The 25,033-nt window shown below is 62.6% G+C and overlaps 3 protein-coding genes across 11 annotated transcripts in view; 2 read left to right on the top strand and 1 right to left on the bottom strand.

Moving 5' to 3' along the window:
• Positions 1–29: 29 nt before the first annotated feature.
• On the top strand, positions 30–11,585 carry VPS9D1 (VPS9 domain containing 1). 5 transcript variants are annotated; one of them, XR_004281587.1, is made up of 15 exons: positions 30–163; positions 1,246–1,321; positions 2,915–3,007; positions 3,112–3,274; positions 5,063–5,174; positions 5,250–5,312; positions 5,678–5,730; positions 5,833–5,920; positions 6,114–6,199; positions 6,532–7,049; positions 8,001–8,130; positions 8,304–8,512; positions 8,795–8,910; positions 10,344–10,448; positions 10,798–10,912. XR_004281587.1 is itself a non-coding variant. In XM_032326489.1 (15 exons), exons 1-15 carry the CDS (start codon positions 65–67, stop codon positions 10,889–10,891), a joined length of 1,905 nt encoding a protein of 634 aa, XP_032182380.1. In that variant the 5' UTR covers positions 30–64; the 3' UTR covers positions 10,892–11,585. The 5 variants fall into 5 exon arrangements, 4 of the variants coding, with proteins under 4 accessions (XP_032182380.1, XP_032182379.1, XP_032182378.1 ...); XM_032326489.1 differs by having other exon boundaries at positions 6,613–7,049; positions 8,814–8,910; positions 10,798–11,585; XM_032326488.1 differs by having other exon boundaries at positions 8,037–8,130; positions 8,814–8,910; positions 10,798–11,585.
• A 3,671-nt stretch (positions 11,586–15,256) lies between these two features.
• SPATA2L (spermatogenesis associated 2 like) lies at positions 15,257–19,828 on the top strand. 2 transcript variants are annotated; one of them, XM_032326497.1, is made up of 3 exons: positions 15,257–15,389; positions 15,636–15,939; positions 17,748–19,828. In XM_032326497.1, exons 2-3 carry the CDS (start codon positions 15,637–15,639, stop codon positions 18,684–18,686), a joined length of 1,242 nt encoding a protein of 413 aa, XP_032182388.1. In that variant the 5' UTR covers positions 15,257–15,389; position 15,636; the 3' UTR covers positions 18,687–19,828. The 2 variants fall into 2 exon arrangements, with proteins under 2 accessions (XP_032182388.1, XP_032182387.1); XM_032326496.1 differs by having other exon boundaries at positions 15,290–15,348.
• Positions 19,829–19,929: 101 nt separating this feature from the next.
• Positions 19,930–25,033, bottom strand: part of CDK10 (cyclin dependent kinase 10) — an 18,841-nt gene continuing 13,737 nt past the window's right edge. For 2 of the 4 annotated variants that reach the window (XM_032326506.1, XM_032326503.1), the window contains exons 3-13: positions 24,298–24,369; positions 23,652–23,754; positions 23,412–23,493; positions 23,259–23,326; positions 22,611–22,663; positions 22,345–22,414; positions 21,727–21,786; positions 21,287–21,410; positions 21,073–21,212; positions 20,697–20,749; positions 19,930–20,408 (exon numbers count right to left, since the gene is read on the bottom strand). In XM_032326506.1, coding sequence (XP_032182397.1) covers positions 20,311–20,408; positions 20,697–20,749; positions 21,073–21,212; positions 21,287–21,410; positions 21,727–21,786; positions 22,345–22,414; positions 22,611–22,663; positions 23,259–23,326; positions 23,412–23,493; positions 23,652–23,754; positions 24,298–24,316 — 870 coding nt within the window. In that variant the 5' untranslated portion in view covers positions 24,317–24,369 and the 3' untranslated portion in view covers positions 19,930–20,310. Of the gene's footprint in view, positions 20,409–20,696; positions 20,750–21,072; positions 21,213–21,286; positions 21,411–21,726; positions 21,787–22,344; positions 22,415–22,610; positions 22,664–23,258; positions 23,327–23,411; positions 23,494–23,651; positions 23,755–24,297; positions 24,370–24,547; position 25,033 lie in introns of those variants that run through there. The other 2 variants (XM_032326504.1, XM_032326505.1) reach the window with 2 other exon arrangements.

The following is a 25,033-nucleotide window of genomic DNA, read 5'->3' as shown; positions in this document are numbered from 1 at the left end:
GGGCCGCCTGTCTCGCCCTGGGCCGCCGCCGCTGTCACCGCCACGGCCTCCCCCGCCCGGCGCCATGGCCGCTGCGGCCGGGGACGGCGCGGTGAAGCCGCTGCAGGGCGCCATGAAGCTGGCCAACGGGGCCATCGAGCTGGACACCGGCAACCGGCCTCGGGTGAGGCGCCTCAGAGCGCGGCGGGGCGGGGGCCGCGGCGGCGGGCGCCCCGGGGGCGGCTGCCCGGCGGGCGGGGGCGGGGCCGGGGGCGCGGGCGGGGACCCCTCGCGCGGCTCCGGGGGCGCGCGGCGCGGGCAGCGGCCGTGACCTTGCACAGCGCCCCGCGCGCTGCGGGCCGCGGGGACGGGGCGGAGACGCCGGTGCCGTCGGGGCAGGGCTCCGCGAGCCGCCCTCCGCCGCCGACCGGCGGGCAGTCCGCGCGGGCCGGCGGCGGCTCTCCTCGGGCTCCCGGGGGGCGGCATCCGGGAAGGCGGACCGGCCGCGCCCGTGCGGAGGAGAGGCGGGAGCGCGGGGCGGGCCGCGGGTGCGGGTCCGGAGGGCGCCCGGTCGGGCCGCCCGGGAACGGCGTCTGCTTCCTCGGGGCGCTGCCTCTGCGACCGCGGCTGCCCCAGCCCCGTCGGCACCCGTGTCCGAGCCCGCCGTGTCCTGCCCGCGGAGCCCTGGACCTGGGGAAGGTTCACCTGCGACCCGGGGCGTCCTGCGCTGCTTCCAGAGCCTGGCGCTCTGGCTCGGAGCCCGGCAGACCCTGGGCAGCGGCGATGCTCGCGGGCTCGACACTGCGGGGTCGGGAGCTCGGGAGAGGGACCGGCCGGGACCGCAGCCGGGCGTGATTCTGAGATGTGCGGCCTCAGGCCCTCGGGAGCCTCTCAGGAAAGTTGTGGATTTCTAAGCCACGGACTAAGGAGCCCCCGAGTCGCCCAGGAAGGCCACTCGCTGCAGACCGGGCCGTCGGGGCTGCTTCTCCGCGCACGGAACGAGAAGCTCCGTTCTTGCCGCGCTGGGGGCCGCAGTGAGCGGAGGGGCGGGTGCCCTTCAAGTCAAGGGAAGGGGGACTCTCTGTGCAGGACAGGACCGAGCGCCTGGAGGGGCGACCAGCTCATTACCTCAGGCCGGGCGTGTCAGGTGAAATCAAGAGATGAGCCGGCACCATGTCTGTGCTTCCCACAAGGGCATGAGGCAGGCGTGATGGACTCGCTGGCCACTGCTGGCCTGACCGCTGCCATTTCTCTGCCCGGGCACAGGAGGCGTACGTGGAGTACCTGAGGAGCATCCACTACATCTCGCAGGTGCTGCTGGAAGAAGCGGAAACCACCCCAGGTACAGCTCTCAGCCTCTCCACTCCTCCTGCGCCGAACAAATGATGGACAGCTTAGCGCTTGGTGGGTCTCAGGCCTGGGGGTGTCCTGTGTCCTACCCATGGGCCGTTAGCAGAAGGTGACTGGGTGCACGAGCTGTCCTCGCGTGGTGTGAGAGCAGGAAGAGAGGGTAACTGTCGGGGGTGGACATGCAACGGCGTAACCAGAGACTGGACATCGAACCCTAGCCCAGGAAGGCGGGAGCTGTGGAAAGGTCGGGGGCTGGGGGCAACACTCCCAGCAGATGTGCAAGCCTCTGAGATGAGAGTGGGTGCTGGGTGCAGTTGGGGCGGTCCTGGCCTTGCGGGGAATTGGGGCCGTTCTGGCGTAAGGGGAAGCTGGTAGAGGCTTGGTGGGAGAGAGGCCAGCATGGAAGCTGAGCCCCCAGGAGGTTCTCACAGTGAGGACGGCAGTGATAGGGCTGCTTGGACATAGGAGCAGTAAAGGGCTTGGGGATGTTCTTTAAAGGTGGACCTCCCAGATTTGGGGGGGGGGGAGTGAGCTACTGGTTGGCAGGGCAGGGGGTGGAGACAGTGAGCCGCTGTGGGGTGGGGTGGGGGGGAGCAGTGGACTTCTGGGGGGAAACAGTGAGGTGCAGAGGGATGGTCCAGCGGGTGGCAGGTGCAGACTCGTGTGGGAAGAATAGAGAGCTCCATCCTGAGCTTGTTTCCTACAGGTGCTGAGCACCCTGGTGGCTATGGGAGACGTCGGAGTCACCAGAACCAGAGCTGCCCCAGAGAGGCAGTGAGCTTAGCAGAGCTCTCGGCCCTGCAAGACTGAGGCCTGGGAGGGGGGCGCAGCAGTAGACCCGGGGGAGGGGCACAGTGTTCCGGAAGAGAGAGACCCTGAAAGGTGGAGGAGCCCTCAGAGAGGGGCTCAATGTGAGGGGAATTTCCGTGGGAATCAGAGGGCCAGAACAGGGTGCGGTGAGAGGCTGGCTGTGGTGGGAGCACAGTGGGTCAGAGACTATGGCTGGTGGGGTCCAGGGAAGACCTTTAGAGGCAGCTCCTGTAGCCTGTACCTCCTGACGAGAGTGACTGCCCCCCGCCCCCCCGGCCCCAGCAGGGAATACAGAACAGAAGGCCCCCAGCATGGGCCCGGGGCAGGGTCAAGCACAGCCAGAGCACAGGAGATAGGTGGTGAAGTTGGGTCTGGGAAATGGTCCATGGCCCCTACAAGGCCCACCGTGGGGAGAGGCTGTAAGTACGGGGAAGGCGTTTGCTGAGAAAAGGCAGAGGAGGGGCTCTGAGAGTCCAGCCGGGATGATGTCCGGGATGTCAGGACAGTTCCATGCTGGGCTGGCCAAGCTGGGAGCCCACGTGGCATCAGGAAGTCAGCCCCCGTCAGATGGTCAGAAATGAGGAGATGAGGTGACCTAGAGGTCAGGGATGAGGAGGGGGCGGGGTGACCCCCGGGGAAGAGAGGAGGAGGGGGCTAGACCGGCAGAGGGGTCAGAGGTCAGGAGAGGCTGGGCTTGTCCTTGTTTTTACTTCAGCAGGACTCTGTTTAGTGACAAAGGCGATGGTGATCAGTTTTCTTGTCTCTTGCTCCCCAGAAGGTGGAGACACTCTGGCCCCAGACACCTCAAAGATGCTGAAACTGGCTGAGCAGTGTCTGGAGAGGGCCCAGTCAACAGCTGCCCAGCTCGGTGGGTCTCCAGCAGATCTCCCTTGGACACCGCCCCCCCCACACAAATCCACGTGTCTGGCGCGCTGGACTCCACGGTGCTCCTTGCTTGTGTGCGTCTTGCAGGGAAAACACACCTGAAGCCAGCTGTGCCCGTGGCTGCTCCGGGCACCTCATCCACCAGTCGACATCGCCGGGTGTACTCGGATGAAGGGGGGAAACTATCTCCATTTCTGCCGCCCGAGATCTTCCAGAAGCTGCAGGTGGTAGAGTCACAAGGTTCTAAGAAGTAAGAGAGGGTCAAACGGAAGGTGGGCTGAGCCTGGGTTTGAGTTTGAAGTCTGGGCAAAGTGAGCTAACCAGGGTGGTTTTCGTTAAAACGGGCCCGAGAATGGAAATAGCCTCGTGCTTGACAAAAACATGCAAATCCCCTTTGGAGAGAAGCATGTGCACAAATGACACCCAGTCAGAGACATGCAAGTCCAGAGAGAAACCAGAAGCTTAGACAGTAAGCATGGAAATGGCCTGCAAGCTTCCAGGCAGAGTTAGCAGACGTTTCGTGAGACCGTCGTGCTCTGTACATTCACAAAAGGAAAAAGCAAGTTGGAAAATAGTGTCAGGGGACAAAAAAAAAAAACCATAAAATCGGACCCAGCAAATAAAGAACCAAGTAGAAACAAAATAAAAAAAAATACCAAAATTCTTTTTTTTTTTTTTTTTTTTAAGATTTTATTTATTTATTTGACACAGAGAGAGCACAAGTAGACAGAGAGACAGGCAGAGAGAGAGAGAGAGGAAAACAGGCTCTCCACTCAGCAGAGAGCCCGATGCGGGACTCGATCCCAGGACCCTGAGATCATGACCTGAGCCGAAGGCAGCGGCTTAACCCACTGAGCCACCCAGGCGCCCTACCAAAATTCTTTTTAAAAACTAACTGAAAACAGTAACAACACATCGTATCCTGCAGTGAAAGTGCACGCGTGCCCACGGAAATGAGCAGTCGATTTTATAGCAAACCAGACATAACTGCAGAAAGAATGAGTGAATCGGTTAAAGGGTCAGTAGATCCTCTGAACGTCTCAGAGAGAGAGAGAAAAAAGAAAGTCTGAGAGGGAGATCGAAAATCTAACAAGATTATTGGACTTCTGGGAAAAGAAAGAAAGTGGGAGAGGCATTCTTTGAAGAGCTAACAGGTTAGAAGTTTCTGGAACTGAGGAAACACAATCACATACAAGAATCCCCACTCAGGGGCGCCTGGGTGGCTCAGTGGGTTAAGCTGCTGCCTTCGGCTCAGGTCATGATCTCAGGTTCCTGGGATCGAGTCCCGCATCGGGCTCTCTGCTCAGCAGGGAGTTGGCTTCCCTCTCTCTCTCTCTGCCTGCCTCTCAATCTACTTGTGATTTCTCTCTGTCAAATAAATAAATAAATAAAATCTTTGAAAAAAAAAAAAAAAAAAAAAAAAAAAGAATCCCCACTCAGGCAAGGGCTGGCTCCTGGCCCTGCTGCTGCCAGTCCTCAGGGGCCACAGGCACCGAAAGGGTCCAGACCCCTCACCTGCACACGTGAGGTTTCAGGGGCAGGACCAGGCAGGAGACTTCCATCCCAGGACAGGCTTTCCCGCAGCTGGAGCCCTCACAGCTGACCCTCCCCCACTGCGCAAGCGTGAAGACCTGTGAAACCCAAAGACTCCGCGCGGGGTGGGGGTAGCTTTTGGCGGCTCTTCCTACGGAGTAGACCCGGTTCTCACTGTAACGGGTGGCCAGCTCATCTAGTTGTTGCGCTCACATGATGCCGTTAGAAAGTTTCATGTTGTTGCCAGACACGCATACCTCATCTACAAAAAGCACAATGTCTGCCTTCTCTTGAAAACTCCGACGTCTTAGCTACTGCAGGCCCAGGTCAGCACGGGTCCCCGGTCCGCCCCAGACCTCCTCCGTCCTTCTCAGGTCCGGCCTGCCTCCCCGCCGCACCACCCGCTCACCTTCCGGTCTCAGGGCTTGGTCGGGGAGGGTCCTCGGGTTACCAGAGGATTCCGGAGCTTCCCGGGGCCTGGACAGCAGCTTGTCGCTATTCCCAGGGAGCTGACCCCTCTGGAGGAGGCGTCTCTGCAGAACCAGAAGCTGAAGGCCGCCTACGAGGCACGGATGGCCCGTCTGGACCCCAGCCAGGCCGTGCAGAAGACCTCCCTGGTGAGCAGGTCCCAGGGAGGGTCTGGCTTGGTGGCGGAAGAGCAGTAGGGCCTCACTTTCTCCTTCCCTTCCTAGACCTTGTCCCTGCAACGACAGATGCTGGAGAACCTTGTGATCGCCAAAGCCCGGGAGGAGACAGTATCCTTTCTGTCCGTCCCCGGTGTCCCAAGCTGAGGGAGAAGGGGGCGAGGGGGACGTGAAGGTGCCGCTGTTGGGGTGGGGATGGAATTCGTCTCGCTTCAGAGAGTCGTGTCCTTGAGGGACGGCTCCTGCCCTGCCGGCCTCTGCACGGGCCCTCCTGTTCCTCGGAGCACCCATGGGCTCCTCTCCCTGCTTCCAGTCAGCTGGGCCTGGCTTCATTCCCTGAGTGAGCACCCATCCTCGGACCTGCCCCCTCCTCCGCCCCGCCTGGCCTGACCATACCTCCCAGGTGCCCAGGAACTCAGTGCCGGCTAGTGGAGGGGGAATGCCCACCAGCCACGGCCTTGACTCTGCTGCCCCAGCTGCACAGGAAGATGGAGGAGCGCCGGCTACGGCTCCAGGAGGCAGCCAACAGGTGCGTCTCCTCCCGTGGGTCTGGGGACAGCCCAGAGGACTGGTGGGAACTGCTGCCCCCGCCCCTAAGCCCTGAGGCTCCCAGCTGGCTCTTTCTCCCCAGGAGGTTCTGCAGTCAAGTCGCCCTGACCCCAGAGGAGCGGGAGCAGCGGGCCCTCTATGCCGCCATCCTCGAGTACGAGCAAGACCACGTGAGTGCCGGGAGCCGAGGCTGGGAGCCGAGGCTGGGGCTGCCACAGGTTGCTCCCGGGGCCTGTTGGCCTTGGGTCTTCCCGACGCCCCAGGGCGAGCACGGACAGTGTGGCACTGGTCTCCTCGGGGGCAGCCTTGGTGGGGAAGCATGCAGGGATCCAGCCATGCGCTCCAAAGTCTTCTGCCCCGCAGGACTGGCCGAAGCACTGGAAGGCCCGGCTCAAGAAAAGCCCCGGGGACCTGTCGCTCGTGACCAGCCTGGTCTCCCACCTGCTCAGGTACCGGGGCCTTCCTCCCTCCCTCCGTCCTCTTGGCCCTACTGGCAGGCCGGCGCCAGAAAAGAAAGCGAGGAGGAGACCGGGGCTGGCTGTACGGGGCGCCCGCAGGAGCCCTTCTCAGGGCTGGGGTTGCGGACATCCCAGCCAGCCTTCCTCTTGGTCCTCCTACCTTCTCAGAGGGGCGGGTCCGGCTTTATCAGCCACATTCACTCCCAAGGAAGCCATGGAGCTGCTTCACCGTGGCCTGCGCTGGGGCCCCAGGGTCGGCCGGGGGACGGCAGGTGAGGGCGTGGCCCCAGCGCCGCAGCCTCACCCTGTCCCTGTGCTCGCAGCATCCCCGACCACCCCATCTCGCAGCTCCTGAAGAAGCTCCAGTGTGCGGTGTACCAGACGCTGTACCCCCTCGTCAGCAGGGCCGCTGTGGGCGCCGCCCCCACCCCCAGCTGCTGCTCTCTGCCCCCGGATGCTGACGGGCTGCTGGCCCCTGGAAGCCGGCGACTCCGGCCCTCGCACAGCCTCTACTGCATGCTCTCCCCCGCGGAGCCCAGCCCGGCCCCGCAGCCGCCGGAGGGAACCCACGCCCGTCCCCCCGTGCCCCCTCCTCACGCCGGCGCCCCAGACCGAGGGCCGGACAGCAGCCCCGCGGGACCCTCCTCGCCCCTGGCTCACAGCTGGACCGGTGTGCAGGGCAAAGACAGCTCCTTTGAGGACCTCGAACACTTCTTGGCTACTTCTGAGGGGTGGGGCCGGGGGCGAGGGTGGCCCCCTGAGCCCCAGACGATGGGCGTGAAGAAGGAGCCGCTGCAGGAGCAGCTGGAGAGCACCGTGAAGGACATACACGGCGCCATCGGTGAGGGTCTGCGCGCCGCAGGACGGCGGGGGGGCCGGTTCTGAAGCCTGGGCCCTTGGGAGGACAGGCTTTCCTCGGGTAGGCGGCCCGCCGGGCGTGGTCTGCAGAGCCCTCTCTGTCCCCCCTTCTCTGGGGCAGACTTCGTGTTTAGTAGACAGGCAGGTGCGTGCTCTGAGAGCGGGTGAGGCCGGCTGCGGGCCTGAGGTCTCCCCGACCCTGGGTTGTCTGCTCGCTGGGCTGCCCCGGGAAAGGCAGTCTGGTCGGTTCCAGACTTCTGTATGGGGAAGGGTCTGCTGTCAGATGTTCCGGCCGCCAGGTGGTCCTGGCTGGCCCACAGGGTTAGGCTCAGGTCATTCCAAACTAAGAACTATCAGGCGTGTGCACCCTGGGGACAATGGCCTTTTCCATTTTAAGAACAGTGTGTGGACTCCCTGAGGGTTGGTGCCTAGGGTGGCTGGAGACTGCCAGGTCACTTCCAAGGAGGAAGGCTTCCAGGGTTTTCTGAAAACCAGTGAGGGAGTTCCAACAGGGGCTTGGAATTCCTTCCAAGTTCACCAGGACGGGGCCTCGGGTCTTGTTTTAAACTTGCTTCTGAGTGTCTGACAGGTTCCTGCAGTTCCAACCCTTCAGAAAGAGGCTGTCCTTTCTCAGCCTGTCTTCTTAGTTCCTTAGGGAGCCGGGCATGATTTTGTGAGCTTCTGGTGCTCCAACCGCAGAGCCCATGGGCATGGAAGTGGGGAGCTGGAGGGGAGCGGAGGGCCCCAGCCCAGCAAGCCAGAACACTGTGGTGCTGTCCACACTGAGGCTGGCTCTGGGAGGGTGGGAGCAGGTAAGGGCCCCCCACCCCGGGCACCCCAGGCTGGCTGGGGATGACCTCCAGGGGTGGCCAGCCTGGGGTGGCAGGGCCCAGCCGTCCCCACAGTGCCATCGTGCGGGCTCTGCTCCCGGCAGACAGGCTGCTCTCGCTGACCCTCCTGGCTTTCGAAGGCCTGAACGCAACCGCCTCCAAGGACCGATGCCTGGCCTGCATCGAGGAGCCCTTCTTCTCTCCACTCTGGCCCCTGCTGCTGGCGCTCTACAGGTACGCCCAGTCCCAGACCCCCACAGGCCCTTCCACTCCAGGACCCCCGGGCACGCTTCCAGCGGCTGCTCTACTCTCCAGCCCTCCTCAGATGCTTCCAGTGGGCCCGTCGTGCCACACCCACCCCTGCGGCCCGCCCTCGCCCGGCTGAGCCCGGACTCTCTCTGCCCCAGGAGCGTGCACCGCCTCCGGGAGGCCGCCCTGAGCAGGAGCATGGAACTCTACAGGAACGCGTCCCCCGCCGCCGTGGGCGTTCCCAGGAAGCTCCTGCCCCGGGACCTGGAGGCCTCGGGCGCCGGTGCTTACCCCTACTGCGCGGCGGCCCGAGAGCTGGGCCTGCTGGTCCTGGAGAGCTGTCCGCAGAAGAAGCTGGAGTGCATCGGTGAGGGCCGCGCTCCAGAGGGCGGAGGGGGCCGAACGCGGTCAGATAAGGCTCCGTCCCGGAGACTGACCTGGACTCTCTGTGGGCCCCGAGCGGCAGACCTCGCCTCCTGTCCCTTGGGGGTGTGTCTCCGGCTCAGAAGCTCTGTGAGGGCTCCGCTCCGGGAGGGACTCGGGCTCTCCCGAGCTGGCGCCACCGGACAGGACGGGTGGGTGCCTGGGAGCTGATGCGGCCTCTGGGCTCGCCCGGGACCGGCCCCACCCACCCCCCACCCCCGTGCAGCCCCCTTTCTGTGCCGCAGTGCGCGTGCTCCGGGTCATCTGCGCCTGCGCCGAGGATTACTGCCGCGCCCAGGAGGCCGCCCCGGAGGCCAGACCCCTACTGGGTGCCACGGCCATGTGAGTCCCAGAAGTTCACAGCCCCGGGTGGGCACTGAGCCTGCGGGGGCCTGCGGTGCGGGGAGAGCCCTCCGGTCTTGCCCCCAGCACCTAGAACGCAGGTTCCCGTCTGGGTCTTGGGCCCCAGCAGCGCCCATTTCCACCAGCGGCGCGAGCCCCCGCAGACGATGCATTCCCCCCCATGTGGGTAGGGCCTCTTAGGAGTTAGGAACCAGCGGCTAATCCAGTGAAATTTAGGGTTGCTTGTCCCAGAAGCACGTGTGGGGAAACAACCCCAGCCTCAGTAAAGAGCTTGCTCCGTGTGCGAAGCCCCCAGACCTGGGGTTCCCGATCATTCCTGCCCGCCATCCTGAGGTGAGGCGGGGGTCTTCTCCACCTGCGTCTCTGATGCCGGCTTCTGTTTGTCTCATCTGAACCCTCCCGGGGCCAGCAGCCTCTTGCCCTGCTCCCCGCTTGGGGCTCGCAGCTCGTCTGCACCTGCAGGGGCTCTGCCTGCCGCCACCCTGCCCCAGGGACCCGTGTTATAATGAAGACACCCGTCACTTGAACCTGGTGGGTGGGTTTTAGCACCCAAGGGCCTGGAGATAATGGTTAGATAGAAGCTAGAGTTAAGCACGAGATGAGCAGGGAAGAACTCCACCCAAGGAGAAAGAGACAGATGCCCTCCACCCCAGCAACCCCAGGACCTCAGCTGCAGGGCTGCACTGGAGGGCCGCCCTTCACCAGTTGACCATGTGGCTTCAGAGTACGCAGCTGTAGGTGTTGAGAGTCGTAGGGCTGAAGGTGTCGTGGGTCGCAGTTACAATCCCACACTCCCTCTCTCCTTCGGGGGTCTGAGGAGGAGTGAGGGCTGTGTTGCACACACAGGGGTGAAGTGCCCAGGGTCGTGGGGGCAGGGCCACGAGCAGGAGCTCCCAGTGGCTGAAGCCTTCCTGGTGGGTGGTCCTACTCAAGCCAGAGTCTTTGCTCCCATGCTCTTCTCAGACACCACCAACCTGTGGGCCCCTTGGGCTAGGATCCTGCATGGGCCTCCCTGAGCACCTCTTTAGCTCCCCTAGATGCCTCTCGTGGGGGATCTCAGGTGCCTGGTTCCAGTCGCAGGTTCAGCAGGCTGCCTGGGATACGGGCCCTCCCCTGTTATCCAGCGCCACAGGTGTGGGCAGGCCAGTGGGGCTGAGGCTGTCCCCACACGTGCCCTGGAGGGCATCCCCCTGGCCAGGCGTGGGCAGCCTTGTCACCTGGGGTGGCTGCCAGTGCTGCTGACCGGAATCCACCCCCAACTCTCCATGCAGGCAGGCAGGAGGGGTGCAGGGCGAGCTGCTGGCAAGCCGAGGACCACTCCAGAGGCCAAAATGGGGGCTGCAGGGTTTTGGGGATTGAGCGGCTGTACTGGCCCCTGGAGCCTACTGGCCAGCTGTGCCTCTGCCCAACAGTGGTGCCGATGACCTGCTGCCTATCTTGTCCTTTGTGGTGCTGAGAAGTGGCCTCCCCCAGTTGGTGTCGGAGTGCGCAGCCCTGGAGGAGTTCATCCATGAGGGGTAGGAACCCCCAGCTGCAGTCGGGCCGGCATGGGCACTGGGCATGTGCTCCCGGGTCGGGGGTCCACCTGCCCATAAAGCCCGTGGTCCCTTCTTCTTGCCCCTTCCCACCACCCCTTGCTTGGCATACTGCTGAGACAGGAACTGGGGGGCTGTCTCTTGAGGAGCATCTGCCTGGGGAGGGGGCTGTCCTCTAGCTCAGCCTCCCTAACAGACCCCTGGGGGACCTCAGCACCTAGGGCTTTGTCCCCTGGACGTCCCCATGAGGGCAGACACCCTTCCAAAGCGCTGGGGGCCTCCTTGCATCCCCTGGAGATGACAGACGCTGCCTGTGCCTGCCTCCGCACAGGTACCTGATCGGAGAGGAGGGCTACTGCCTGACCTCACTGCAGAGTGCCCTGAACTACGTGGAGCTGCTGCCCCGAGGGGCTCTGGGCAAGTAGAGGAGGACACGACCCGCTGAGGACCGTCCAGGAGTCACCCGCTCTTGGGGGGCAGTAGGCCAGCTGTGCCGGGGCTCTGCTGCTCTCACACCTGCCCTAACCTGACATCTGTCCCCAGGGACCTGATGAGACCCCTCTGTTCCTCAGAGGACAGAGCTGAGCTCAACCAGCTCCTAGGAAGTAGGCCTGAGAGGCTCCATGCTGGAGCGGCAAACACTGGACTCCCCTGGGACCCACACAGCCCCACATCTCCATGGTCGGGAGGGGACCCTGGGCCTGGCAGAGGGCAGGTGTGGTTCTCTCCTTCCCGTTCCCTGTGACAGTGAGCTTCCAGCACCGGTGTCTGGTTAGGGTCAAGAAGAGGACCTGTCCCCACCCCTGCCTCCCACCCATGGGACCCAGGTGGTTTGCAACCATACTATTTACTCCTGGGCACGGATCACTCCATTCTGCCCTGGAGCCCAGGGACGCCCAGGGCTCCCACCTGTGTCTGGGGCCTCTGAGCTGCTCCAGCCCTTGGTGTGGTAAGCACTGGACTTGCGGGGACCCTTGGCCACTTCCCATCCCTGCATGTCCCCTCCTGGGCCAGTGTGAACCCAGGGTCAGTGCCTGTCTGTAGCCCAGTGTCCACTCTGTCACATGCCCCAGGAAGCCACTGACACCGCTAACAATAAAGAGGTCACTGGTATCTTAAGCCCCCAGCGTGCATGCTTGCCACACCACTGGCCACGTGGAGGCCCGAGAAGCACAGGCCCCCCCCACTGACCAGCAAGAGCCGGACTGTCCCAGAGACCAGCTCCCAGACCCCCTGGGGCTGCACCCCCAGGACAGGACAGGCTCTGCTGGGCCAAGTGGGCTGGGCAGGACCTGGGACTGGACCTCTTGGCCTGAAGGGCTCTTGGGAAGCATCTTTCTCTGGGTGGGAAACACATGTGGGTGCCCTTAGTTGTGGTCTGTGTCGTCCCTGAAGAGAACGCAGCCCAGCTCCCGCTGCAGGCAGCATCTGCCAGGGGAGGAGGGGCCCCAGGCAAACCTGAGTTACCACCGAGGCGAGGGGTTTGGGTGCAGCCATGCGGGGGGCCAGCGATGGGAGCAGTGTGCGGGTGCTCCGGGGGCAGGCTTTTCAGGAAACAGCAACAGCAGTTGGCGCTTACTGGGTGTTCTGCAGGTCTGTCTGCCCAGGAATTCCATGAGGAACGGAGTCCAGAACAGGGGACGCATCTTCTCTGGGCTACATCTCATGATGGCAGACTTGGTCTGAGCTCAGCAGGCCAACTCAGGAGGCCAACAGGCACCTGCGGTCAAGACCCCACAGTCGGGTGCTGGGCCCCGTGGGCTGGGACAGGCCAACCCAAATCCCCGGGACAGCTGTCATCTCTCAGGAACTTTGGTGGCCTGGGGTCCTCTGCCTGCCAATGTCCCTGGAGCAGACAAGCCAGCACACACCCAACCCCTTGTCTTTGTCTCCTCACCTTGCTCTGCCCTTGGCCCCCTGACATTCTGCTTATGCTCTTGTAAGTGTAGAGTTCTGAGCACCCCAGACCTGGGTGAGAACCCTAGCCATCACGGAGCCTTGGGAAAGGAAGGTAACATCCAGGCTTCAGTCCTTAGCATTAACATCTCAAGGACGGGATTTTAAAGGCCCCTTCATTGAGCCGATGGAGGATGAAGGGGTGTCTTCAGCTGAGCCTGACAGTACAGGTACCTTTGGGCTTGGTGCTGGGGACCACACATGTGGGCTGTCTCCTCTGCACCCTCTTCCAGGCGCTGCCCTTGGACAGGCTGAGCCCACGGCTCCTGAATAAAACGGATGAGTAATCCACTCCCCCTGCCCCAGAAACCCTGCAAATCAACAAGAAAAAGGCAGCAGTCCTGAATAGAAAAATAGCCAAGTCTGTGAAGAGACCATCTACAGAGGAGGAAGGTTTTTGGGTTTGGAGAGAGTGAGCGAGTGGGCATGCACAAACAGGGGGAGAGGCAGAGGGAGAATCTCAAACCAACTCCACATCAAGTGTGGAGCCTGATGTGGGGCTCGACCTCACAACCCTGAAATCATGATCTGAGCCGAAATCAAGAATCAGATGCTTAAATGACTGCACCAGCCAGGCACCTTCAAAAGAAAGTTTTAAAAAGTGAATTAGCACCAAAAGTGTTAAAAACTCTAAAAATCAAGAAGTGCAAATTAACACAGTAACAAGGTAGAATTTCACGTGCACTACACAGGTAAAATCCAAACCTGGGCAAAGCTGAGCATGGTGGCAAATAGGAGCTGGAAACCGTACACCCAGGGTGGGGTGTACTGGGCAGCAGCTTCGAGAACGAGCTGCAGTCCTGGGCCAACGCAAATGCCAAATGACCCTCCGACCAGGTCACAAGAGGCATGGACACAGAGGGAGTCAGACAACGCCGCATCCAGCCCCAGGAGGGTGGAGGTGGAGTGAGAGAGGCTCGGCTCCTGGCCCACCACGGCCTGCTGCGCAACGACCTCCCCCCCCCCCCGCCTTCAACACAATAGGAGTCCTGTACTTTGCTTGTGACCCTTCCATGGTTCAGTGGGGACAGCCCATCTCTGCACCCCCAGCATCAACTAGGTCAGTTTCCAGGTTGGGTGACCCAATGTCAGAGACTGGAATCATCCAGAGCTTTGTCGAGAGCTAGGACCTCAGTCAGGACTCAGCTCCATTCCCAGAATCAGGTGAGGCCTTCTTTTTTTCCTTTCCTCTTGCAGCCATAAACTCAGTGCTGTGAAAAACCAGAAATTTATTCGAGTTCTGCAGGCCAGAATTCAAGATGCTGGTGGAACCCTACTCCCTCAGAGTCCTAGAGCAGAACCCTGGCCTGCCCCGTTCAGCTTCCTGGCTCCTGCAGTCCTGGGCTGGTAGCTGTAGGCAGAGCCCCAGCCTCCGCCTCCATCGCCACGGGCCTTCTCCCCACGGGCTGTGTCTGGACTCCTGTCTTCTTACAACAGCATCAGTCATTTGGGATTTAGGGCCTGTCCTAGCTCAGCATGACTTCACCCTAACGATTATATCTGCAAACAATCTGTTTCCAAACAAGTGCCCATTCCCAGGTTCTAGGGGGTTGTGGATCTGGGGGACATTATTCAGCCCAGGGCAAGGTCTCTCCATGTGCTGCCGGCTCTCCCACAAGAAGATGGCTGGATTCCAAGAGCAAACAGCTCAAGACAACAAGGCGTTTTAAGGAGTTAACCTGGGAAGCCAAACAATATCACTTCCATTCTATGGGTGGAAACAGTGCGAAGACCTGCCCGGGTTCAGGTGACCCACAGAGAAGAGTCACGCGTGCCCTAGAGTAGCAAGCAGCAGCTGAGAGGAGTCGCCCCGAGTCCCACACAGCGGCATCAGAACCCCATCTCCCTGGAGTTGAAGACCCAGTCAGTCCTGTGACTCTGCACGGGGCGGTAACAGTCATCGCAGGGCTGGGGGCCGCGGCCACGGATGAACAATCCCCGAGGCCTCCCGGCCGGAGACCCGATGAATTCAGCGGCGAACGGAAGAGAGTGGGGAAGCTCCAGCCTTCTGCGGACAAGCCGGAGAGATGACCAGAAGTTAGCAGGCTCCTCGGGGCGGGTGTGGCCCTAGGGCAGGGTTCAGTACGGGAAATGCCTCTGTGCTGAGCGGTGGTCCGCAAAGCGTCTCAAGATCCCCAGCTCGGTTACAGTGTTTTTCTGAAAGTCCCATTTGAAGGATCTGAAGACACACCCGCAGGGAAATGCCAGGTGAAAATTCTTTATTAAGAGAAAAAACTCCCAGGCGGGTCCCATCTCTGGTCCCACTTCTGAGGGGCCCAGAAGTCAAGGGGCAGAACCTGACCAGGGAGGAGGGTCCACAGAAGACCTTCCTTGCACTGAGCTGCGATCCCCCAAGCACTAAATTTCTCCCATCCCGCCTCCGCACGAGTGGCCTTAGCGCGCGGGTCAGGCGCCTGGAACCGAGGCCGGCCTAGTTAGGGAGGGGCCTGACCCCGCCTCCGGGCCCCCCCAGAGGCTGCTCGCAGGGACCAGAAATCTGGAACCACAGAAAGACTCTGAGGCCGCCGCACCCACCCGAGGCTGCATAACCGCGCCGAACCGCACGCCCCGTGCGCACGGGGAGCTCTGGGCCCGGTCCGGGGCGCGCGAGGAGCACCTGCTTCCCCGGCTGGCGCTGCGAGGGCCTAGCTCGGAGCGAGGGGCAGCTGGGACGCACGTTCCCGCGGGCGCCCGCCGAGCGCCGGCCCGCGGTCCCGCCCCAGGATCCGCCGCGAGCCGCGGGCGCCGGGGAGGCTGCAGATGCGGGGGCAGGTGCTCGGCCGGACGGCACAAGGCCCCGCCCCCAGCCCCGCCCCCGCCCGGGTAAGCCAAGGGGGCGGTGCCCGACGCAAGCCCCGCCCCTAGCGTCACGGCCGAGGCCGATGGGCGGAGCCGCCGGCGGCGGAAGAGCGCGGCGGCTGGACAGGTCTGAGAGGCGGGCGATTGGGCTCCGCTGGGGACCGACAGGTAGAGCGGTCGCTCGCGGGGCCCACGGCACGATCTGGTGGCCGAGGTGGGGGGGTCTCGGTTCGGAGCTGCTAAGTGGGCGAGGTCGCCGCGCTGTAGGGGACATGTGGATGCGGGGGCATGGGGGGCCGCGCAGCCGGAGGGGACGGGGTCGCCAGGCCGGAGGGGGCATATGTGGCTGGTGGGGGGTGGCGCACAGCCGGCGGGGAGAGGCCTGGTTCCTGATCCCGTACCCCCGCCCGCCAGGATGGGCAGCAGCTCGCTGTCCGAGGACTACCGCCTGTGCCTGGAGCGCGAGCTGCGGCGCGGCCGCGCGGGCGTCTGTGGGGACCCATCGCTGCGCGCGGTGCTGTGGCAGATCCTGGTGGAAGACTTCGACCTGCACGGGGCGCTGCAGGACGACGCGCTGGCGCTGCTCACCGACGGTCTGTGGGGCCGCGCTGACCTGGCCCCCGCGCTGCGTGGCTTGGCCCGCGCCTTCGAGCTGCTGGAGCTGGCTGCTGTGCACCTGTACCTGCTGCCCTGGAGGAAGGAGTTCTCCACCATCAAGGTAGGGCGCCGGGCGGAGGCGGCGCCCCTGCTTGGGTTGCTGTGTACGGTGGGGGCAGAGGCTACCACTGGAACAGGGATTTCAGAGGTCTTCAGAGCTGGCTGGGTCTCCGGGGCTCAGAAGGGATTTGGGGCACTTTGGGGCAGCTTTGACCAAGGTCGTCCCCCCACCCACCCGGCAGTCCCAGGGCTGAAAAACAGGGTGTGGGCGGAGGCCACCTGCCCCAGGTGCTCGCACCCTGGGGAGATCCTTGCTCCACAAAGCTTGAATCACTGCCCTCCCCCAAAGTGGCCCCACAGCCCCTGCAGCACAGAAATCCCAGGACAGGGGCATAGAAGGGACTTGATGTTCCACGGCCACCCTGATCCTTCCATGTCCCCATTTATAGAGGACGACTTCGGGTGGGCATATCCCCTGTGAAGTAGGTAGGGGCTGGAGGCCCTGCACACCCCAGGGTCTGCACTGATCACCCCATGGGGTAAGCTGCTGGCCTGCAGGAGGGGGCAGACGTTTGGCCCTCGAAGCTAATTTGGAAGAGTAGGAAGGTGCTGATGTCATTGGGCACGTGGGCGAGCCCGCCTCCACTGGTTGCCATGGCAGCAGCAGCCTCCCTCTCTCTCCCTCCCCACCCCCCCCTCCCCGCTTTCTCACCCCACCCTTCTCTCCTCCTCTCCCTCGCCAGAGGTGAGCTCTGGCGCTCACTGCTTCATGGGGACACCTGGTGGTCAGAGGTTCTAGGCCATGTTCATTCAGATTAACAGGGTCGGAGGCACCCTCAAGCCCCAGATCTACAGGTAGCCAAGAACAGAGCGGACAGGCCTGCACTTGAGGTGCTCCTGGGCTTTGGAGTCGGGCAGACATGGTTGGGACCTGGTTCTGCTTCCTCTCGGCTATGTGGCTTTGTGCCAGTTACCCTGTGCAGGGCCCAGGTCTGCTGAGACGGGTGAAGGCAACCCCCCGGGGACAGTCCCTGCCCTCAGCAGCGCTCCGTCTACGGGAGGTGTCCCCAGGAGCTGAGAGCAGAGGAATGCTGACAGCATCCCAGAGTTCTGGAATTTTAGAACTGGGAGTGACACAGGACTGTCATCCTCCAAGCCCTCCAGGCCCTCACAGGACTGCAGCCTGGAGGGCACTTTCCGAAAATCTGGCCTCCCGGGTTTCCAGCTCAGCCGCACATTAGAGCCTCCACAAAGTACGATGCTCCGTCTACCCGGTAGAAGGCTTCACAGCTGGGAAGAACGACTGGCTAAGCTGTCCCGGTGGGGAAAGGCTCCCGGACAGGAAGAGGGAAGGTGGGGTTCAGAACAGCAGATAAGCAGCCCCATTTGTATCTGAACGACCCAATCCCAGCAAAGCCCCCGGGATGACAGGCAGTGGGGACCCCGAGGGAAGTGAGGTGTTCTGTTTTTAAGATTTGAGAGAGTGAGTGAGCAGGAGCGGGGGTGGGGAGGAGGGGCAGAAGCAGACTCCCTGGTGAGCCCGAGGCCCCGTGTAGGACCTGATGGGATCACAGACCTAATTGGGGGTAAGAGCTCACCTGACGGAGACCCGAGACCCGAGGTGCCACTGAATTTAGATTTCTGAACGTGGAGGCTCTTTACCTTGTTTGGATTTCTAAGCTGGGCCTGCCCCGGCCACGAAAACGGGTCTGCAGGGGTGGGTCGGAGCGTGTGTTGGGCACCCCTTCTGAAGGGAGTGACAGCCCAGCCGGGAGTGGCCTGGTTCTGTGGGGAAGCCAAGGCTAGGAGGAGCCAGAGTGTGGGTCGGGTCTCGGGCGCGCTGCTGCTGACCGGAACCCTCCTCTGCAGACCTTTTCAGGGGGCTATGTACATGTGCTCAAGGGCGCGCTCTCAGAGGACCTCCTCCTCCAGAGCTTCCAGAAGATGGGCTACGTGCCCAGGGACAACCACCGCCTCATGATGGCTGCCCTGCCCCCCGCCTGCCAGCTGGTGCAGGTGGCCCTGGGCTGCTTTGCCCTCCGGCTGGAGTGTGAGATCCTGGGTGAGGTGCTCGCACGTCTGGGCACCAGCGTGCTGCCAGCTGAGGAGCTGCTGCAGGCCCGGCGGGCCAGTGCGGATGTGGCCTCCTGTGTGGCCTGGCTGCAGCAGCGGCTGGCCCGGGAAGAGGAGCCACCACCTCTGCCCCCCCGGGGCTCCCCAACTGTCTACCGGACTCCTCTGGACCTCTACCGGGACCTGCAGGAAGATGAGGGCTCGGAGGAAGCCAGCCTGTATGGGGGGGCCTCCCCAGGCCCTGACTCCCCACCCCCCGAGCTGGCCTGTGGCCCTGCGCTCTGGGAGCAGAGCGCCAAACTGTGGGGAGCCGGAGGCGGGGGCTGGGAGCCCCTGGGGGAGGCTGAGGTGCTGCCGCAAGCCGGCAGCCCACCCTATGGGGCGTTGGAGGAGGAGCTGGAGCCCGAGCCTGCGGCCTTCTCCTTCCTCTCCCTGCGGCGAGAGCTGCTGAGTCAGCCTGGAGACATGGCTGCCCCCCAAACCCCAGGGAGCCCCGGGCAGGCCAGCCCCCAGTCCCCTGGCTACCAGGTGCATAGCTGCCTAGCTCCGGGGGCCCTGCCTGGCCTCTGCTGTGACACGTGTCGCCAGCTGCATGCGCCCCACTGTGCTGCCCTGCCCACCTGCCGTCCAGGCCACGCACTCCGCCCGCTGCTCAGTGATGCCCAGCGGCACCTCTGGCTGCGGCGTGCACAGGTGGACACCCTGCTCTATGATGGACCCGGGGCCCAACCTTAAGCCCAGGCAGGCCCTGCATCAAGGGCCTTCCAGAGACTGTTTCTGTGGTGCTTCTCTGGGCCTCATCACTCTTCAGGCCTAAGCCCCCGGCCACCCTGCCCCTTGGGGACTCCTGGGCACAGCAAGGTGGGGAATCAGGCTTCACCAGGCAGGAGGTGGGGTCCTGTCTTCCATGAGAAGCTCTTGCCTTGGTCTGGCCTGCTGCCTACCCCTGCACCCAGCATCCAGGCCTGTGTCCAAATGTGCTGCGTGGAGGAGTCTCACCGCCAAGCCTAGAGCCAATGTGGGCCCCTCCTCCTCTTTCTGTCCTTCCCCGTCCCACTGTAGAGCCCAGCACTCAGTCTGCAGCTCTTGACCTGATCCCTACCGCTGTCCCTCAGAACACGGCTTCCCCTGTGCCCAGGGGAGATTCTCCTCACAGGGGTGTCATTGGGGGCCATGGAGCACTACTGTGGCCAGTCTGGGGTCTCTGCCAGGCCCACGGCTGACCTAGCCCCTTGCCTAATGATGTCCTAAGCCGGTGCTGAATAAGCTGAGGCCTGGCTTGAGACCGGCTGCACCGGGAAGTTTGGTCCACATGTGGGGGAAGAAATGATCTGATCTCAAAGCAGTGAGAAGGCTCCCCAAAAGCCCAGAGCACAGGCAGCAGGGGAAGGAAGCAGCTAGTGGAGCCTGGACAGGCTGCATGACTGCCCTCACGGTGCAGTCAGGTCAGCAGCCCGTGAGCCACCTGCTGCTGGCTTTCTGCCACACAGGCTCCGGCAGGCAGGGCTGGAGGCACGCGGGCCTCTCCCGAGAATGCTGTGTCTAGGGGTAAAGACGTGGCCACGCTCTCCAGCAGTCACCTGCTGAGGCAGACTCTCAAGGCCAAGACAGGCGGGCAGAGCCCCTTCCCCTGGGAACTATTTAGCCACAGGACTAGAGGGAAAGGTGTGGCGCTTGGCCCCCAACTGCTTGTCCATCTCCCTTTCTCCCCAGCACTCAGAGAACCACCGTCATGTCACATGAGTCAGAACATTAAAGTTCATTAAAAGACACAACCTGCTCACGCCTGTAAGAAAACCTTTTATCTCTTGGAGTTCCTGTTAGCACCAGCTTGTGCCCCTTCCCCTCTGGGCCTCAGTGTGGGGAGAGGGACAGCCTATCAGGTGGGGTATGACCCACACCCGATCTCTCCTTCCCATTCTGAGTGCACCAGCTCTCAGAATGCGCCTGGGGAGGGGGTGATGCACCACAGCCTCTCCCTTCCCCGGACAGATCCTGGTGATCAGGAGGGGACAAGCAACCATGCAGGGTCTCTGCATCCCAAGCCAGCAACAGCCACTGAATTGGGCCCAGCAGATGTTTCCTTCTGGGAAGGGAGGGTCCTGAGCTTTTACCAGCTGAGGCCATGGCAACAGGTGTCCAGGAGCGTCCCGCCCCTTCAGGGCACACCCACCCACATCCACTCCCTGTTCTTCTGGGGAAGGGGTATGATCAGCTGGAGCAGCGTGCTGGTCTCCACCGGCTGGAGGGGCTGGATCCCAGCAGCCCTGTGAGCCTGGACCGCAGAGGCCTCCCCGTTTGACTGCTGTTCACCGCTGTGCACCACGGTCGTGCCGGCCGAGCAGAGGGGCCCCACCTGTCACGGCTTACAGCGCTTGCCCTGACCCTCAGACGCGGCCGGGACGGCCCGCTTGTTGCGGTGGTGGGGGAAGGTGGGCATGAGCTCCGGCTCACAGGCTGCGGGGAGGAGTGCATTTGGGTCTGAGAACCCCACTGTGCATCTGTGATGAGGCCTAGGGTCCCCTTTCCCTCCACTCCCCTCAGGGAACAGTCTCTGTGGCCAAATAGCACCCACATGGGCCTCAGCACACAGCCCCTGCCCGCCCAGGGTCTGCCGCACCACCCCTCAGGGGCTCGAGGAGCCGAGTGAGGCTGTGCCCCAATACACACACCCCAGACAGAAAGGGCCACAAGAGAAGCCCCTGTGGGGATCAGTGGAGGTCGGGGGCTGTGTGGGAGACTCACGCAGGGGCTTCTCCTTGAAGTACGAGCTCTCCAAGCCATCGCTGGCCGTTGCCCTGGAGAGAAGGCCTCCATGTCAACAGAACCGCGGCTGCCACTGAGGCTGGTTTCCCTCATACCCACCCAGCTCCGCAGCCTCTGGCATAAAAGGCAAGTGGCCAGCAGGGGTCTGGGGCCCAGAAACAGATGAGAAACCCAGAACGGACTCCATGACCTGGGTGGGCAGGGACCACCCGAACTGGGGGCCTAGTCCTCCATGTCTGTGTGTTTGTGTCTGGGGAGGGGCATCTCTGTGGCAGCACGGCCGGAGTTCTGAAAACCCCTCCCGAGGGCTCGAGGTGGAGGGGTCCCCATTCCTAACCACAGGTCAGGTCAGCACCTTTTCTTGGGGTCGTACATGAAGAGGAAGTTGAGAAGGCGCAGGCCAGCCTCTGAGAGCCACGGGAACTTGTGTTTGAGGTTGTTGTATGGCTGCTTCCTCAGGCTGTACTGACCCACCAGTGGCAGCCTGGAAAACCCCTGCAGGGACCAGGAGCTGAGCATGGGGCTGACCCGGGCAGGGGGGCGGGTGAGAGCAGAGGCCAGGCACTCACTGGCCAGATGTTCTCACTGGGCGTGCCCAGCAGCTGCACAATCAGGTCCACCTGGTGGATCTCGGACGTGCCGGGGAGAAGGGGCTTGTGGGCCAGCAGCTCGGCCAGGATGCAGCCCATGGCCCTGCAGAGGACAGCAGGCCTTACCTCATGCACCTCTACTGAGGCCAAGGGCTGGGTCAGGACCGGGTGGAGCTTGGGAGGAGGTCACGATGGGACGCAACCCCGTCCCAAATGGCCCCTCTGGGCGACCATGAGGGCAGGGCCTTTCTTCTGTGGAAGCTACGTTCTCTTGCTTCCTCTTGGGATCCCAGGCTTCAGCCTTCCCCCTCCTCTGGACGCTGGGAGGCTGGCAAAGACCCCAGCCCTGCCCCTGCCAGCGCCCACGGGACCCGCCCCAGTCCATCCCCCAGGCCCCGGGAGACACGTTCACATCTCACCACATGTCGATGCTGGTGGTCTGCGTGGTGGTTCCCAAAAGCAGTTCGGGGGCTCGGTACCTGCAAACACAAGCACTCCCCCTTGTCCCCTGCAGTCAAGCCTGGGCCTCCACCAGCCTTCCTGACAGCCCGAGGCAGCCGGGGCTCCGGACGGCCAACCCCAGCTCAGACCGCCTCATCCTCTCAGCCCACTAATGGGGGCGACGCGCCCGGTACCAACAGCTTTGCTGGGCGGCTCCTCCGGGTCTACGTCAGCCCAGTGCGGGGGCAGAGCTGGCTGCCGCATGGTGCGAGACAGAGGGCTTCAACACTCTATTGTTAACGACAACCCCGGTCTGTGCTTCTTAAAAGCACGTGAGAAAAAACAACAGTTAGCTGCGCAAACCCCCCCATTCCAGAGACAGAAGCCGGACAGGGCTCAGAACCAGGCAGGGCCCTCCCACTCTGCCACGATGTCGTGTCCCCCCGAGAGCCCCGCTGTCTCGGGAAGTTGTCCTCAACCCAGCTTGAGTGTGGGCGGCCGTCTGAGGCTCCACAGCCCTCAGGATCCTTGTGCTGCTTCAGCACAATCACCCCCAAAACTGCCTCCACCACACACGCTCATCCTGAGGGACTCACCAGAGCGTGACCACCTTGGGGGTCATCGGCTTCACTGGGATGCCATAGGCCCGGGCCAGGCCGAAATCCGCTGTGACAAAGGCAGAGAGGCAGGAAAGGCAGTGTCACCCGGCGGGATGGGGGGGGGATGGTGGCGTGTGCGCGCTAAGGAGCTTCCGTGTGCGAACCAGCTCTTTGCCCTCAGGGGACTGGCAAGCACTGGCCTGCTCCCCGCTCCAGGTGGCCTCCCACAGACCCCGGCCACAGCGCCGGCACCCAGCACCCACCTGTCTTCACACAGCCCTTATCGGTCATGAGTAAGTTGGACACCTTCAGGTCCCTGGGACAGAAACCGAACATCAGTGATCCCCAGGACACGGGCCCCACGGGCACCTGGGTTGTCACCATCACGGGCAGACTCAGAATATTGTCCTATACGTCCCCTGTTGGAATTTGGTAAACACGGGGACGGTGGGCACTTAAGGCCAACGTGCAGCTGGAGGACCAGCTCTCAGGACCTGTCTCGGGCCTGACACCCAGTCCTGTGCCCGTTCCCCACCCAGGGCTGTACGAACTGCCACAAGACGCAAGAAGCTGCTGCTTGCACGGTCCTGCCCTGAGCCTGGAAGGTCCCCTACTGTCCTGGTCTGTGTGACGAGACTCCAGGAGGGATCTGTCCACTGCAGGATTTCTCATAGCTTTGACTATGCACACATCGTCAGCTCCCCTGGGGGAAAGCAGGTGCTGTTTGGGCCTGGATCTTGCCCCAAGGAACATTTACAGAACTGCACTGAGGCCAGGTCATTTCCTCTCCAGGGGCCAGGACTGGCAGTCTCCCTTCCCATGGGTCACAAACCTGCCCTCCAGACAAACGTCCCTTCAGGCCCCACCCTCCTCAGACTCCTGCCTTCCTCCCCACCTGGGGCCCCTCCTACCTGTGGATGATGAAGTTCTGATGCAGGTACTGGAGGCCTCGGAGCACTTGCAGCACAATGCACTTGACCTACTCAAAAAGCAGGAGGCATCAGTTAAATGTGCCACAGGGTAGCTGGGACGATGCCTCCACTCCAGGCCCTCCGGCCTCACACCTGGGCCTCAGAGAAGGGAGTCGGCATGTTCTCCAGAAGGCTGGCCAGGTCTTGCTCACAATAACCCATCACCAGAAAGATGCTGCAAGAAAAGGGGAAGACACAGAGCACCTCGCACATCCTCCCAGGCAGGCCAAAGGGGTTGCAGGAGGCATGAATCTCGTGTGGATGGCGCACAGGGAGGAGACGGGCAGGGCAGGCTCGGCAGGGCCCAGTGCAGAGGACCAGCAGACCGCCTACCTTTCCAGGTGGTTCCCCACAACCACTTCCTTCAGCTCCACGATATTCGGATGGCGAAGGCGCAGGAGCAGGGTGATCTCTCGAAGGCTGCTGATGGGGACCCCTGCAGCCAGAGAGCCTCCTCAGTGAGCTGCGCCCCTACCCGAGCAGGGCTCTGCCCACAACCTCAGAGACAATCAAGACCACCTGAACATGAACCTTTAACTCTTCCTTCAGGCAGTCAAGTGAGACAGCATCCCTCTGTACTGACCACTCAACAGGACACGGGTCCACACGGAGCCCAGCAAGGCCCTGCCAGCAGAGGCAGCCAGGACGGTGCTGGGGGGTAGAAATCAGGGGTGTGTGGAGCACAGGGGCTGCCAGCCCGACCTGAGGCAGGGAGGGCAGGGTGGAGGGGTGAGGGCAGAGACAGAAGGTAGGGCCGCCACCACACGGAGGGAGAAGGCGAGCTGCAGGGGAGCTAAGGCCTGGAATACAGGGGTGAGGGCAAGGGGCCGGGGAAGGACAGGAGAGGCAAGGCCAGCCTACGGCCTCCCAGAAACAGGACCCCTTTAACCCTAACGTCGTGGCTCTCAAAATGAGGTGCTCAGGCCAGAGGTCGGCCTCGGAGAACTGGCGCCTTTCTGCCCCTCCCACGCGGGCTCACCATCCTTCTCCTTGTCCATCCGAACCTTCTTCAGGGCAACGATCTCGTCCGTCTGGGTGTCCCGGGCCCGATCTGGAACGGAAGCTCACCCATGATGAAATCTTACTTGATCCCGCACCACACACCCTTAAGCCACACAGGGGCCTCGTTGGGAACTCTGGGGGTTCCCCATTCTCTTCTTCTTGGTAACTGCATGCCCAGGGACACTAGGTCCAACTGTGCAAGCCGCACTGCCAGCCCCAGTACACACATGCTCTCTGTGGAGTCCTCTCCCCTCAGCTGGGTACAGCTGGGTACAGGGTGCTAGTTCCAAGGAGCTTCCTCCAAGTTTTCCTCCTTAGAGTCAGGATGGAGGTCACCACTTTGCCTTCTGTCTGCTACGTTCAAGCAGCAAATAAGATACTTTATCTAGGAAAAAATGCTTATTTTGTCCAAAGGGGGCTCTTCAAGGCACCCACGTGCGAAGCTTCCAAACCCTTATCAGTGTGCTGCACACCAGCCTCCCCGCGGCTTCATGCCGCCGCCCCCGCTGCTTTTGGAAGCTCTAGGTCCTGCTGTAACAGCCCCCTCCACTTGCAGCCACACCGGGAATCGGAGGCTGGCACCGGTGACCGTTACACCACGGGTTAGAGCTCCCCGCACAACTTCGGCCATGTGATGAGCGTTTACTTGCTTCTAGCCCTAACACCGCTCCTGCTGGGACAGTCCCCTGCGCCCAAGGACGCCCATCTTGGCC

This window comes from Mustela erminea, chromosome 19 (assembly GCF_009829155.1).
Source record: "Mustela erminea isolate mMusErm1 chromosome 19, mMusErm1.Pri, whole genome shotgun sequence".
Classification (NCBI taxonomy): Eukaryota; Metazoa; Chordata; class Mammalia; order Carnivora; family Mustelidae; genus Mustela; species Mustela erminea.
This window is presented reverse-complemented; position numbering and strand designations above follow the sequence as displayed.